At 34.1% G+C, this 14,738-nt stretch overlaps 1 protein-coding gene across 1 annotated transcript in view; it reads right to left on the reverse strand.

The window, feature by feature from the left end:
• The window catches only part of sns (sticks and stones), a 148,746-nt gene extending 134,349 nt beyond the window's left edge, over nt 1-14,397 (reverse strand). The window contains exon 1 of the mRNA XM_023157719.2: nt 13,715-14,397. Coding sequence (XP_023013487.2) covers nt 13,715-13,739 — 25 coding nt within the window. The 5' untranslated portion in view covers nt 13,740-14,397. The remainder of the gene's footprint in view (nt 1-13,714) is intronic.
• Nucleotides 14,398-14,738: the final 341 nt, after the last annotated feature.

The following is a 14,738-nucleotide window of genomic DNA, read 5'->3' on the forward strand; positions in this document are numbered from 1 at the left end:
TAAAGAAAATACTTTGTCTAGTTTCTACTGTGTTTATTTATTCGCCGCCAACTTAACTGAAAAACTGATCTCCAATAAGAACAATAAATTGATCATGAAGGAACTATACTTATATCAGGAAGAACATAAAGAAGGTAAAAAATATGATAGCATAAGTTATTCCGGGAAGCTCTCAGAAAATATAAAGAACTATTTATCAAAACTCAACATAAGCACATCATTTTCTAATAAGAATAATTTGGGAAACATGTTATTCAACGCAAAACCCAAAAGGGATAAATGGAAAAAATCGGGCATATACAGACTAGAATGTGGGCACTGCCCAGCAGCTTATACAGGTCAGACAGGCAGAAACTTCGACATAAGATACCGAGAGCATGTATTATCAGATAAAAAATCAGCCATATATGGACATCTAAAGGAAACAAACCATACAGTAAATAAAGGAAACATGAAAATGCTTCATACATGTAACAAAGGAAGGGAGATGAATTTATGAATTTATGAATGAATAAATTGTACAAGGACCCCATAACGCTCAACGACCAACTAGATCTATGCAGCTCGTCCCTTTTGAATTTAGGAATTTTAGGATCCATCCAATAGTTGGTAATCGTGACATATTGTAATATTGGTAACGTGTTAGGTCAGGTACGCAACTTGACAATTTGTGGTAGTTACTTGAAAATGGCCTTATAAGCCGAAACCGATCGTAACGAATAAATAAACACAGTAGAAACTAGACAAAAGTATTTTCTTTATTCTATATTCAACATGAATTTCTACAAAATAAATAAGTCATCAATCGAACGAGTTTGTTAGTTATCATATTAGTTTCACAATTCCAGAAAATTTCCAAACATATCTAGGTGTTTGATTTCTTGTTGAATGGATTTTCTTTTCCAATATTTCAGACTACCAAGCCTGCTGCCACTCGTTCGTGCCAAATCTGATTATGCAAAAGTAGAAACATTTCAGCAAACTCGGAAGTAGACGAATGCTACTCCAGTTCAAATTAACGATTCAATTCGTTACTCATATAATATTCTCTTCGAGTTGCAAATAGTACAGACAACATACGAGGAGATTAAATTTCAAGAACGGGGTGGTTTCCACGTTGTTTTCCTTTGTTTATAACCCAAGGAAGTCTACACGAATTAGGCAATTTAGCCCGCATCGCAACTAATTATAAGTTACAACTTCTCCGTTTTATCAACCCGAAGAAATTACATACCTACCTACCTACCTACCAAGACGTCGCAATTTGTTAAGGCGTATTTGTAGTGTGTCCCACTATGCAAACAGGAACATTTATTAGCAAGGCAGATTCTTTGGAAAACGAATATGGATGTGTGAAAAACGGCGTGTGTCAGAAATAACTTCTGAGTTTGATTATTCTACGAAAACTTAACCGTTTTTTAATATAAAAAGTAAGATTTTTAAAAAAAGCTCGAACACGTCGATTTCTAATTAAAGGGGGACATCTTTCAGACTAATCAGATTTTTTGTAGTACGCACCCCCTCGGAGGGGTGCGTCCGACGACCCTTATTTAGATAGGAAAAGTTGGTCGAGTGGCACCTAGTTTTAAAGGTCTTTGGAATACCTCTATAACTCTGTTAAAAGAAAATTTTTGTAACCATTAGTTTTCGAGATAATTTGAAGTTAAAATTGCCATGTTAATAATACATTAGACAGACCACTCGGTAACTTGTAGGCCTAAATAAAAAAAAATTCGAGCGGTTCTTCTTATCAGTTTTTTGTTAAATAAAATCCCTTTTTTAAAATCAATACCCACTGCTCTTCTTCCAGTTTTCATTAGTACATCGTTCGATTGTTTTGTTTGAACGGGTCGTGTATTGTTATTTGTTTAAAAATGCCTTACACTACTACTGAAAGGGTTTCAGTTATTGCTTTATTTTTTGGCAACGTCCAGAATGCTAATAGAACATCAATTTTATTTAACGAGCAAAACCCTGGTAAACACCTAAGCAGAAATCACGTTCTGGATTTGGTCACAAAATTCAGGGAGACAGGTTCGGTTTTAAATAAGAAAAGACATGTTCAGAGAAGGGTAGTGAATGACTATAATGCGATTGGAGTGATTGGTCAAGTCATCGCCAATCCCAGGTTAAGTAACAGAGGTTTATCAGCAATGGCCGGAATAAGCCATATGAGCGCATGGAGAATCCTTAAAAACCACAAATTCCATCCTTACAAAATCAAACTTGTTCATGAAATTAATGAGGATGATTTTGACCGAAGATAGGAGTTTTGTGCGGGCATGAGTAAGAGATTAATGCAAAATCCCGAGCTGCTTTATAACATCTGTTTTTCAGATGAAAGCTCATTTTATTTAAATGGTTGCATAACCGTCACAATTGCCGTTATTGGTCGGATGAAAACCCAAGACAATACGCAGAGATACATACCCAACATTCCCAAAAGTTGAATGTCTGGGCCGGAATAGTAGGCAATCATATTATCCATTTTTCATTGATGGAAATTTAACCGGTGATTCTTATTTACAACTTCTTGAAGAGGCAATACAACCTCGTATAGTTGAAATAATTGAACAGGATCCAAGATGTCAAGATGAATTTATCCATTTTCAACAAGACGGTGCACCACCCCATTATGCCCAGCAGGTTCGAAATTTTTTGAATAATCATTTTGAAGGACAATGGATTGGCAGAAGAGGTCCAATTGAATGGCCAGCACGATCACCAGATTTAACAACACTGGACTACTTTTTGTGGTGATATTTAAAGTCTAAAGTTTATGCTACACAGCCAGCCAATTTGGATGAATTACGTCGTAGAATTATTGATGAATGCCGAGCTATAACTCCTGAAATGTTGAATAATGTAAGAGCAAAATTCGAACAAAATCTTTATTGTTGCATGGAGCAAAATGGCGCACATTTTGAACATTTACTCTAAATTTCCTATGTGAGTTACCCTTATTAGATGTTACTTTTTTTGTGTGTGCTTTAAAAACAATTATTGGGTTTTATTAACCCTAAAACAGTTTTTCAAACTTTTCTATGTCATCAACATTCAAAAAAATCAGCAGATTGTATTCGTTGTGTAGGTAAGTTTTTAGTATGATTCACTTTTTTATTAGAAGCATAAACTATCCACGTCAAGAGGCAACCTTCATAAGGAGGTGCCACTCAATTTACCTAAAATGTAAGGGTGGTAACCAACCCCATCCCCCGAAAAAATCTCCTCGTAATAAACAAATAATTCTCACTTTTTTACGAAATCAAATGGACACCTATTAGCAGGTTGTCATAAAAAGCAAAAATTTATTTTTTTATGAAAGTTCTGAACGTAAATTGTACCTTAAAAACAATTTGACTTATTTTAAAAAGAGTTGAACTCAATAAAAATACCTTTAAATCTTCAAATCATCTCGAAAACTAATCGTTACAAAAATTTTCTTTCGACAGAGATGTAAAGGTATTCGAAAGAACTTTAAAACAAGATGCCACTCGACCTATTTTCCCTATCTAAATAAGGGTCGTCGGACGCACCCCTCCGAGGGGGTGCGTACTACAAAAAATCTGATTAGTCTGAAAGGTGTCCCCGTTTAATTAGAAATCGATGTGTGCGAGCTTTTTTTAAAAATATTACTTTTATATTCAAAAACGGCTGTGTTAAGTTTTCGTTGTTACACACTGTATAAACGACAATTTTTGAGAACAAAGTACATGAGAGAGCAGGCGAAAGAATGATTGTGTATAGCAATCAAACGAAAGACGAACAGAAAGTGTACCGGTGTAAAAACAAACACTTTGACGGATTGTTACGGATCCGTCAATAAAGTCACGGCATTAAATTTGCTTCAAAAACGAGGTTGTAACAAAGGTGGGTAAAATTATCCGCTGGGGCATTTATCACACTTTTGGAGTGATTGAATGGGCAGAATGGTTCATTTTTATGAATAAAACAAGTTACAGGACGGATATGAATAATTCATTATTTTGAAAACGATGAGCAGCCACAGTTCGTCGCGTATTTCTGATATGTACCGCTCTTGGTGGAATAAAGTGTGCCAAGACACTTGAACACCTCCCGTGAAAGTATCTACAGAAGGGGGACAAATCTCCAACCTCTCTTCGATGTTCCAGGGGCTGAGCTCCATACATGAGAACACTACTCCAAAGAAGGTTCGATCTGAGCTTTATAAAGCATCAAAAGTTGCTGAGGTATGTACAGTTTTCTGGTTCGGAACAGTGTTCTAAACTTTTGGGAAGCAGCCTTTGCAATTCCAGCGACATTATTATGCCAAGACATATTGGTATCCATTTCAACCCCCAACAAACTAATCGAAGCGACAAAATCGAGGACCATATAGGTATCATAGAATACGCCAAATACCTTCGTTTTATGTGAAAATATTGCCAGCAGCACGAATTTTTCAAAAGATATGATTTTTTCAATCCAAATGGTGGAAGGGGTTGCAGGGGGTGTAGTTTTCCGCGACAAAATCGACGACCATAAAGGTATCATAGAATACGCCGAATACCTTCGTTTTATGTGAAAATATTCTCAGCAGCACAAATTTTTAAAAATAATTGATTTTTTGTTATCAAAATAATTGAAGGGGTTGCAGGTGGTGTATTTTTCCGCGACAAATTCGAGGACTATGTAGGTATCATAAAATACGCCGAATACTTTCGTTTTATGTGAAAATATCCCCAGCAGCACAAATTTTTCAAAAGATATGATTTTTTCAATCAAAATGATGGAAGGAGTTGAAGGGAAGGTTTTTTTCAGCGACAAAATCGAGGACTGTAAAGGTATTATTGAAAAAACATTGAAAACGTTGAAAACTGTCGTTTCATGTGACAATTTTCATGGCTGGCCATGAAATTATTGTTATAAAAGACAACTTTTCATGGCCAGCAATGAATTTTAACGGCCAATGGTGGCTTGGCGCACTCCTTTTCGTTAATGGTAATTTCCCCCAATTTGTGGCTGACCCCCATGGCTGTTTCGCACTGATGCATTGGTCCACCATCGTTATTCATAATATTATTATGTTCACTCATTTCTACACTCTCATAGGCATCTAGATGCCTGTTGTTAACTTGTCTAACTAATTTTAATGAACTGAAGTCTATGGAATGGTTTTGTTCGCAGAATGTGATGGGCGACTGCTGATTTTTCAGGTCTTCCATATTTTAAATGTACTAAGTGTTTCTTTCATCTTATTTCAATAGATCTTTTCATCTGTCCATAATATTTTGCATCGCAGTCCTTACTTTTAATTTCGTAAATTCTAGACTTTATCAGATTCTAGACTTGGTCTTTTGGATTTCCTAAAAGGTTCTGTAATGTATACCTTGTTTTAAAAACCACCTTCATACCTAGTTCTTTGAAACCTAAACTTATTATATCACCTACATTACCCCTCGAGAAACCGTTACTGGCTGCTATTTCCTGTATGGTCCGTTTTTCTCTTGTGAACCTCTAATGTGTGAAAGTCAAAGTCAAAAAACTTTGCACTAGAAAATTCAGCTCAGCACGTTTGTGCTGTACATAGTGATGTGAATTGTCAAGAATATACCTGTACATGCTTATTTATTTTCTAAAGCAAATTCAAATCCAAGACAGAGTGGATGTAAACCTACGCACGTGATATTGAAAATCCCAAGAATTGACCAGGGTCGTATTCAGAACCAACATCTTGTTGATCGCAAATGCTATATCATACTTAGAAAAACTTTTTTATAATAACGAGTGAAATGCACAAGTTTTGCAGTTTAACGGGAAAAATACAGATAATATGTGTAATAAAAAAAGATTTTCATTGGATTTTTCACAGCGCACTCAAGCATTATATGAGAAGAGACGTAATTATTTCTTTATTGATAATTTTTATTTTATGTAAAATCAAAAGGAATATTAATCAAAATTATTCAACTGGATGAATTTGTCTCTTCATCAGTAGTGTCATCCTCACCAATCTGAATTATCAGTGGCTCGATTTGTGCCTCTAGTCCTCGACTTCCGATATCACATGCCGAACACACTTCTCCGCTGTGACTCTTTTCAAAGCCTCATCAAAAAGTACTTTGAGATCTGCAAATTTGAACGTGGTGTTATGCTGAGCTACAAAATTCTTCACATCGGCCCATATTAACTCGATGGGATTGAGCTCGCAGTGGTATGGAGGCAGGCGAAGGACAATTTTGTTTTGGCCTGCTGCCATCTCATCGACTATATATTTTTGGTATTCAAGCTTGCGCTCCTTGACAATTTTTGGTAGCTGTACTCTTAGCATTGAGTCTTCAAAGGTAATATTCTTTGATCGCAGCCAATTTTGGATTTCAACCTTCTTTGAAGACGTTGTCGGAATCTTCTCTAACCGTCGCGAATGATAAGGTGCATTGTCCATTAAAATCACAGCATTATCTTCCAGATGGGGTAGAACTTTGGAAAACAACCGTTCGAAAGATTCACCGTTCATTTCTTCGTGATAATCTCCAGTTTTCTTAGACCCGAAACACTACTTGGAAAACTAGAATATTTCTCTTAATATACAAAGGCATACAAGGAAATATATGTTTTTAATGGTACTTTGTGGATGTGAATAACTTCACACTCGTTAATTGAGCTTTTTCAAAGTAAAATATATGTTGCTGATTCGTATACTGTTTAGTGAAAATCCTATACTGTTTGAAAAATACAGATCAGCTGCAAAAGAAAACAAAAGAACAAAGTCATTACCTTCAACCGTTTTCCTCATTTCAAATTTGATAGCAACAAGGTACTAATTCAGACTCGTTCAGCAACTATAATTGAAAACGCGAACGGAAATCTGAAAGGAAAACCCCGAAAATCGAACCTCGCTACACACCCCACCCTTTTATAAATCCGTAAAGTGACTATTCTATTAAGTATATTCGAGGATTGGATGCCATGTAATACCACACGAGGCTGCATGTGTAAAACCCCATAAAATAACAGGTGTCGTTGGGATGTGCCCTCCGCTGATCAATTAACCTCTCTCCAACCGTGGCCATCTGCGTGCAGGTGAAAAATAAAAAGTCGCAGCGGAAATGAGATGAATTTTGAATTAGTACAGAGAAATTAGGTTGAATTATTTGATATGATGTGAAAAATCTCAAATCGATTTTTTTAAGGGAACTTCACTGACTCAATTCGAGTGTGTAGAAACCTGTATTCACACGGATAAACGAATTTCAACTATTTGTATCCAATGAATATATCTATTACTTGTATACTAAGTATAGTATAGTACCTACCTAAAGTTGGTAAATCCAAAAATTTTTGGTGAAACTACTTATTGCATATTGAAGTATAGAAACAGTTTTGAACACTGCATAGAGGGAGTACACTTCAGTTTAAGAGATTTTGTAGTATATTCAGTAAAGAATGTAATTCACGGATAGAGTTTTTTTTATTTCGGTTCCTCATCCTTTGTAACAACAACCTACTTTATGTTTCATGAAAAATATTTTGGAAAATTTTGCCGTTTGACGGAAAAATCCCTTTTTGATTCACACACAGAAATGCTAGATGAGAAAGACACTAAAAAGAAAAGAAAGACTATAAAAAAGCACCGTGAATGCGTCAAAGAAACACTAAATATGTATTATTCATCCACATTTATTGTATTATGTCGACTGAAAACGGGTAACACAAAGTGGCGATTTGAGTTTTAGGAGAAAAAAAGCTGCCGGAGCCTAATCAGGTGCTTACGGTGGCTTTTTTATAAGATTTGATTAGTTTCTTGTTTTGTTTTGCCAGTTTACTTGTAAACAAAACAATTTTTGAAAATTGACAACCACACGATAGAGGAGATGAGTAAATTACTGTCCTAATCTACATAATTAATGATAGATCCAAAGTTTCTGGGTATTCAGCGAACATATAATTTGGTGATGAAGTTAATATGAGTGAATAATATGAATGATGTGAATATGAGTGAACAGAGGATACAGATGAGTGAAGTTAATATGGCACCAAAAATATCAATTTTACACCTAGTTAGAGCAGTCATAGAAGTTATTTTTCGAAGCTGATTAGGCTCAAACTGCGTTTTAGCTTTTCACAATTTCCAGACCATCCAATGAATGAAATGAAATAGAGATTTTGAATATTTGAAAATGTAAATGTGGCTTTGTGCAGATAACTTCAAACAAGTGAGTATCATGATGCCCAGTTCAAGAATTTTCCATTGGTTAAAATCAATCTTTTTTTGTCCTTGATCGAAAACTTGCAAGAAAAATGTTTAACAAATCTTTTTGTAACAGTAACTATTCAAACATTTCAGTTTCAATACCGTTATGAAAAATTGAAGTGAAATAAGAGAAAAAAAACACGTTTAGAACCCAAAATCCTTCCAGGACAAAGAAAAATGGAAACTCAAATTTTTGACAGACATTTTCAATCATCAATTGAATAGTATTTAATCACACATTATTGATTTTCATGAAAAAACTTAAGTACTCCACGTTTCCTATTCTGTTCCAAGCGTTCCAAACAACTTGAAGCTTGCAAAAAAAATTCCTATAGTTTCACCTAATTCTCATGTACTAAATCTCGTCCGGTGCTCGAGCTGAATACGGGCGAGGTGGTGGTTGAAGTGGTCTCTACAAGAGGGCGCCGCTTGTATTGTAACAGACCTCGGCCACTTGTAAAATATGCAAGCGTTCGCTTTTACAGCTCCTGTTCCTTCTAAATGGGAACTTTAATGATTTTTAAATAAAACATGAATTACCTGTTATCGTGGAGGCGACATTACATTGCACTATGAAGTTTTGGTGGCAGAGCATCCGGTGAGAAAAGTTAGAATTATTTTAATACCATATGCAGTAGAGTAAGTAGTATACAGAGGACTGAAAACAGGAACTTGAAAATTACAATTATGGAATAATATTTCAAAAATTTTAAGTGTATAAGTTAGCAAAATTTGCATGTCCCACAAAAGAAAAAAAAATTATTAGTAGGTACTGTTTTATTGAGAAGGAAAAGCGTAATATTGTGTACACATACTCAATCGAAGTAAAGTTAAATGCAAAAATAATAAAGAAACTCAATAAATATACCTAAAATATAAGAAATGAAAACCAAAAGGTAGAATTTCAGATATGCTGCACCATCCAATTTGGAAATCAAATATGTGAGTACCGTGTTATGAATCACACGTTAAAAGGTAAAACCTCGTTAGTCCTTAGCTCACACAAGTTTCTCAACTTCTGAGAGTTGTCGTTCGTATGGGGGCGACAGCTGATTAACGGAAAAACAGATTTTGAACTTATTTGCATGATCTACAAATCTTCATTTTAATTCATTGCTACTTCCTTTTTTGAAAGATTTCCACATTTTTTTATGTAAAAATGGAGAAAGAAGTAGGAAGCCAAAAACATCCTTTCCGAAATATTAACTCTCCTAAAATTATAACCCTTTCAATTTAAACAAGTTTCTATTGTCTGGGACTTAATCAAATGAGCGAATGGCTGTCATTTCGCACTCTCATCGCTGACATGACATTCCGTGACATAAAGTCATAATTTTATGAATTAAAGGAATGTGTTTTCTTATAATTTTATCCAGATTTGGTAGTGAAGAGCTGATAAGCCAACTATCTAACGGCGAAACATACAAGATGTCTACCAATGAGGGTGACAGTGTTCCATGTAAGTGAAATTTTACCTCTTTCATTTAGTTTATTGTGTAGGAATCCTGTGGATGATATCTGATTCAATTCCATAATAGAGAAAAGTGTTTTATATAGTTCAGTGTTCATGTAAAAGTATTTGTTTCGAAATTATTTTTCTTCTGGTTAATTCAATATGTATATGGAAGTAGCTGTTTCGAGACGGGTTTTTCTTCCAGTTTGTAACTGAAAGTTACTTCTTTGCGTTATCTACATATCTTAGAAAGAGTTACTTTGTTTTGAAATTGATTTCTTCCTTCCTTTCTTTGGAGGATTCCCACATTTTTTTGTATGAAGATGGTAATTTTCAGTTCAATAATGGACATTTTTTCTATTATAATATAGAGCTGCTTTTTGAGGTTAACTTTATTGTTGGCATCACTGATTACTATCATACTTTCAAATTCGAATAACGTATTTTTGCCTTCATTGTTCAGATTTTCAATTCTTTGACGCTATATTAAGCGAAAAAAGATTCAAGAAATAAATCGATATTGACTAGTCCAACAAAATAAACCAAGTGAGAATGCAATGCAGAATAATTTTGACGGTTTGGTTTTGTAATCTATTTTGTAGGATAATGCAGGATTTTGTCGGACCTCAAAGAGAATCGCCAAAACTATGTTATTGAGGTTTTCTCATCGAAACCTTTCAAACATACTGAAATAGTAGAAATATGCTCGTTTTTGTATCCAAACGGTTAGAGAAATCCAATGCTTTTGTACAACTACTATAAACAATGAAAAACCTGTACAGTTATAGGTTAGATGTGGAAAATAGTTTTGCCAAAGGAAGAAAGTATTTTAGTACCTAGGTGTAATTTACACCAAATTTATGAATATTTGAATAGGAAACCAAGAAATATATTGAGTTTTATATAAATGAGATGAATAGAACAAAATTATGCTGTATATTATTTATTTCGGTCAGAGTCATGGGGAGGTCAATTCTCCATTTGGTTCAAGTCGGAGTGTTTGCATTGAAGAATGCAATATGATACTTTGCTATAAAGATGTAATGAAGCGATAAGTTAAAGTATTGAAAAAAAGCCAAAATCATCTTTTGCAATTTCACAGACTATTTCGAAAACCACCTTGTAGAAATCTAATGTAAATAAATTAAACAAATATTATGAAGTAGTGAAAATGGAACAAAATAAAAATAATAAATCAATAATCATGCATTTTCATGGAATAAATACACTGTAATTTCCAGAAAACTACGAAAACGTTCATCAAGTGGAATGTTTCGTTTGAATAAATATTTTTTCAAGGTAGCTGGGAAAATGTTTCCTCCATATTCGGGGAATATTTTGTCAAACTTCCCTCCACATTCTGTCCACTGTGGCAACTAAATATATATTTATTCATGATACATATTGAAAAAAGAATTTGCACGTCAAATCATGTGAATTAAATGAATAGTCAGTAACAGTTTACAACCGCATTTTTTCAAAATGTCACTAGTATATAACCTCAAGCTGAAGGGATGTCACCAGCAAATGAATACCTTGTTAACAGGAAAAATTTTGATTTGAATATTTAAGAGTGAGATGTGAAGATGATATGGTGAATAAATACTTGTGTTTTGAATTTTGGTCATCAACCGAAGACGATTGTGGATACTAACAATCGAAACGTCGTGAAATAACTTGGCTTATTTCTTTATGATTGTTCAATTTTCAATTTTGCTTGTATTTTATTGTACTTAATTTCATTTCGGGGATTTTTTGCTCGATATAATTGTTATTTTGCAGCTATTCATTTGCATTTCAATTTTATTTGTTCTATTGGGAATTTCAAATCATTTTATATCAAACATTGTCAACCACCTTCAAACAAGTTGTATTTCTCGGAACTTTAGAGGGATTTAAATCTGAAAATAAAAGAGAGAGCGCCGATTTTTTAACCTTTTTTCAATGAATACTGAATTTGTTTCAATGAGTTCGGGAACAAATTATATTGTGAAACCTTGGTCCTAAAACACATTTTTTGCAGCTTTGGTAGGCGTACCGATTCACAGAATTTGTTTTGTACTTGGCATCATTATAATAAGTAATGATAATTATATTTCAGTTGTCTGCGATGACCATACACGTTACATACCACCCTAGTCAAATTAGGTAAAATTCATATCGAATGAATCAATTCTATGAAATAACATTTTAGTACCATAAGAGTACACAGTGGATTCATATTATTTCAATGTACATTCACTGTGAGTAATAACATCACAATATAAATGACTTTTCACTATTTTCATAGTGAATAAGCTCCATTTTCAGAATAAGAAAAATCTAAGTATATCAGCAACTTTTTCTTCGCTGATTCTCATTATTTCCAACTTCCCTGGCAGATGTCAGGAGTTTCTAAATGTGAAATATGACGAGTAATATATTTTACAATTCAAAACTCCTTTATCGAGGAAGTTTTAAAAAAAGAGATTCGATTTTTTATGTACCTACATTATTCGATTTTATATGTACCTAGTAATGTGATTTATATGTATGTATTTCAGGAAATAAGGAAAAAATTTGTAGCATACGTGCCCCATTTTCCCAGAAAATATTTCTTTTTATTGAACGAATTATACAAATATTTGATCTCGCTTGAGGTAAAATGCCATATTAGTCTTTAATGAGCCAATATTATGATCTAATTTGAAATTAATGATATTTTTCTAATTTTTGATAGAATCGAGTAAAATGATAAACCGCAATTCTTCAGTGAATGCATGCTTGATTGAATGATTTTGAATAAGCCTTAACTTCTAAAATCAACCAAATAATTATACGGATGAAACTTTTAAACGGTAGACCCGAATGCTTGATATGTTCAAATGCCTTTATTTTGGAAATATTATTCTAAAATGTTATTTGAACTTCAACAGAACAAGTGAGCAGGTATATTTGATTCAAACTAAAAAGAAAGCTCCTTTAAAAACTGTTGAATTCAGATTTGTTTCGGTCATCTCAACAGTTAGGTCTGTTTTGAACAGAACCTACTAATAAAAAATCCATGCGAGCAAAATTGCGAGCATTGATTGAATTGAATCCGAGATTTTAGACGCAAAAAAAGAAAATAGTTTCTTGTTTGATGGTTTCTGTTGATTCGTGGTCAAAACAAGAGATCTGATATTTTCGAAAAGTAATTGAAGAGCCAACAAATCATCGAATGGGTTCGAAAGTTGGGATAAAATTGTGTCCGAAAATACTCCATCACTGAGGAGTTACCAGTAGTATTTATATTGAAGTAAAAGATGTAAATACTGCTTTCCGCAGGATATAATCAATATATTTTCGAACCGCCAAGCACCCGAAACCTTCGGTCAATGAATGTGAAACTGAATTATAATTAGTTTTTTTCCGATACTGTAACTCAACTGAACTTTTTTCTTCAAAAAAATTAACAAAAGATCATTGGAAAACATTGATATCTAGGATTATTCGGCATCAATAATATTATTTATTTTGATCCAAATATGTCTCTCAGTAAAAGATCTCTATTCCATGAAATATTCTTGCAAAAATCAGATATTTGTTTTTTTGCGTTTCTTGTTTATTGTATAACTATCCTACTGGTAGGTATTGATAACACGACCCCACACTTTTACAGACAACTTTAAGAAAAAACTGTTTTTGCTTTTTGAAACACCCCTTATTTAGAAGGGCGATTTTTGTCCAATTATGAATCGATAATGAGAAAACTAAATTTTATTAATATCCTTATTACAAAACAATCTTCAACTTCAACCAAGTTTTCATTGCAATAGTGACGGTTATGTCGACGATATCTAAAACTATAAAAATCCAAATTATAACTGTTAGAGCAATGACTTTTGAAAAACTCACTATCCTTCGAGTTTTGTGTATCTATCAAGTGGCACCTAAGTAAATTTAAGTAGTATTCAAACAAAAGTCCCATAGTATCAGCATCACCAGTGAATCAACCATCAAAAAGTTCATACTTTCTACCTCATATCAGTGATATACGAGCAGATAAAACAACTATGTCTACTTACATGTCGTTAAAAGAGTAATATCCATGTTTAAAAGCCGTAATCCAAGTCAACAGGCGTGAAATAATCACTTAATAAATCACTCAAACAATTAAACCATAACAAAAACAAACATTTTAATAAGTGCTTTCACTAATCTGCTTTACGCATCGTTTAAATCTTTCAGCACTGCACACAGTCCCTGAATCCCCTAATCTCTGAATAAATCACCATTTAATTACGAAAAAGAAAACACTTTTAGAGTCTAGTCCCCGATAACTTTTAGCGTATTTAAATGTATTCCTTTTTTAATGGAATTAAAATCGTAGTCTCCAATCCACCACTTCATACATGAATTGCAAAACGAAATTCAGTCGTTACTACACTGCGCCAGACTCCGGTTTTTATGAATGAACAAAATCTAACGGCTTCGACACCTAGAGTGGATCCAAGGTCTACACTTTCACAGTCACTTGCGAGTAATGAATGAAAATCTTGCTAGCACCAGCACAAAGTACGTCCAAAAATCCTCCTAATTTGAACAGAAAACAAACTCTTGAGCACTGCAAGAATGTCTCAGGTAGCCGTGAAACAAATATTTGCTGGGATGAACCGAAGTAATCACGAAAACCGGATCACAGCAAGCTGCGAGCTTTGCGTCGTGCAGTAACAGCGCCCTAAAACTCACTGGCTGCTTCACGTGCAGAGTTTGCCGCGGCCAGAGTCGAGCGCGACCGATTGTCCTTCGGGTTCCATCACCTGTTATGTTGATCCTTCTTAGGACAACTGGTGGAATCGGTTGAAAGTTTAAAACGAGACTAAAAAGGGTGGTATGAATGCTCCGAATACTCCTGTAGTACAGGTGCTACAGAAAAGATGCTGCAAGCTGCAAGGTGTTATTTACTACTTTATTGTTGACGCGCGATGTTCTATTGTTATTTGACCCCAGATATACCGTGAAAGAAGGGCATAAATCGTAATTTCTATGAACCTTCTGAAGGTGATAAGGCTATTTATACAATGTAGGCTAGTATAAAATGGTAATAAG

This window comes from Leptinotarsa decemlineata, unplaced genomic scaffold, assembly GCF_025532065.1.
Source record: "Leptinotarsa decemlineata unplaced genomic scaffold, Ldec_3_MD MMD2_tig00026328_RagTag_RagTag, whole genome shotgun sequence".
NCBI classification, from domain to species: Eukaryota; Metazoa; Arthropoda; class Insecta; order Coleoptera; family Chrysomelidae; genus Leptinotarsa; species Leptinotarsa decemlineata.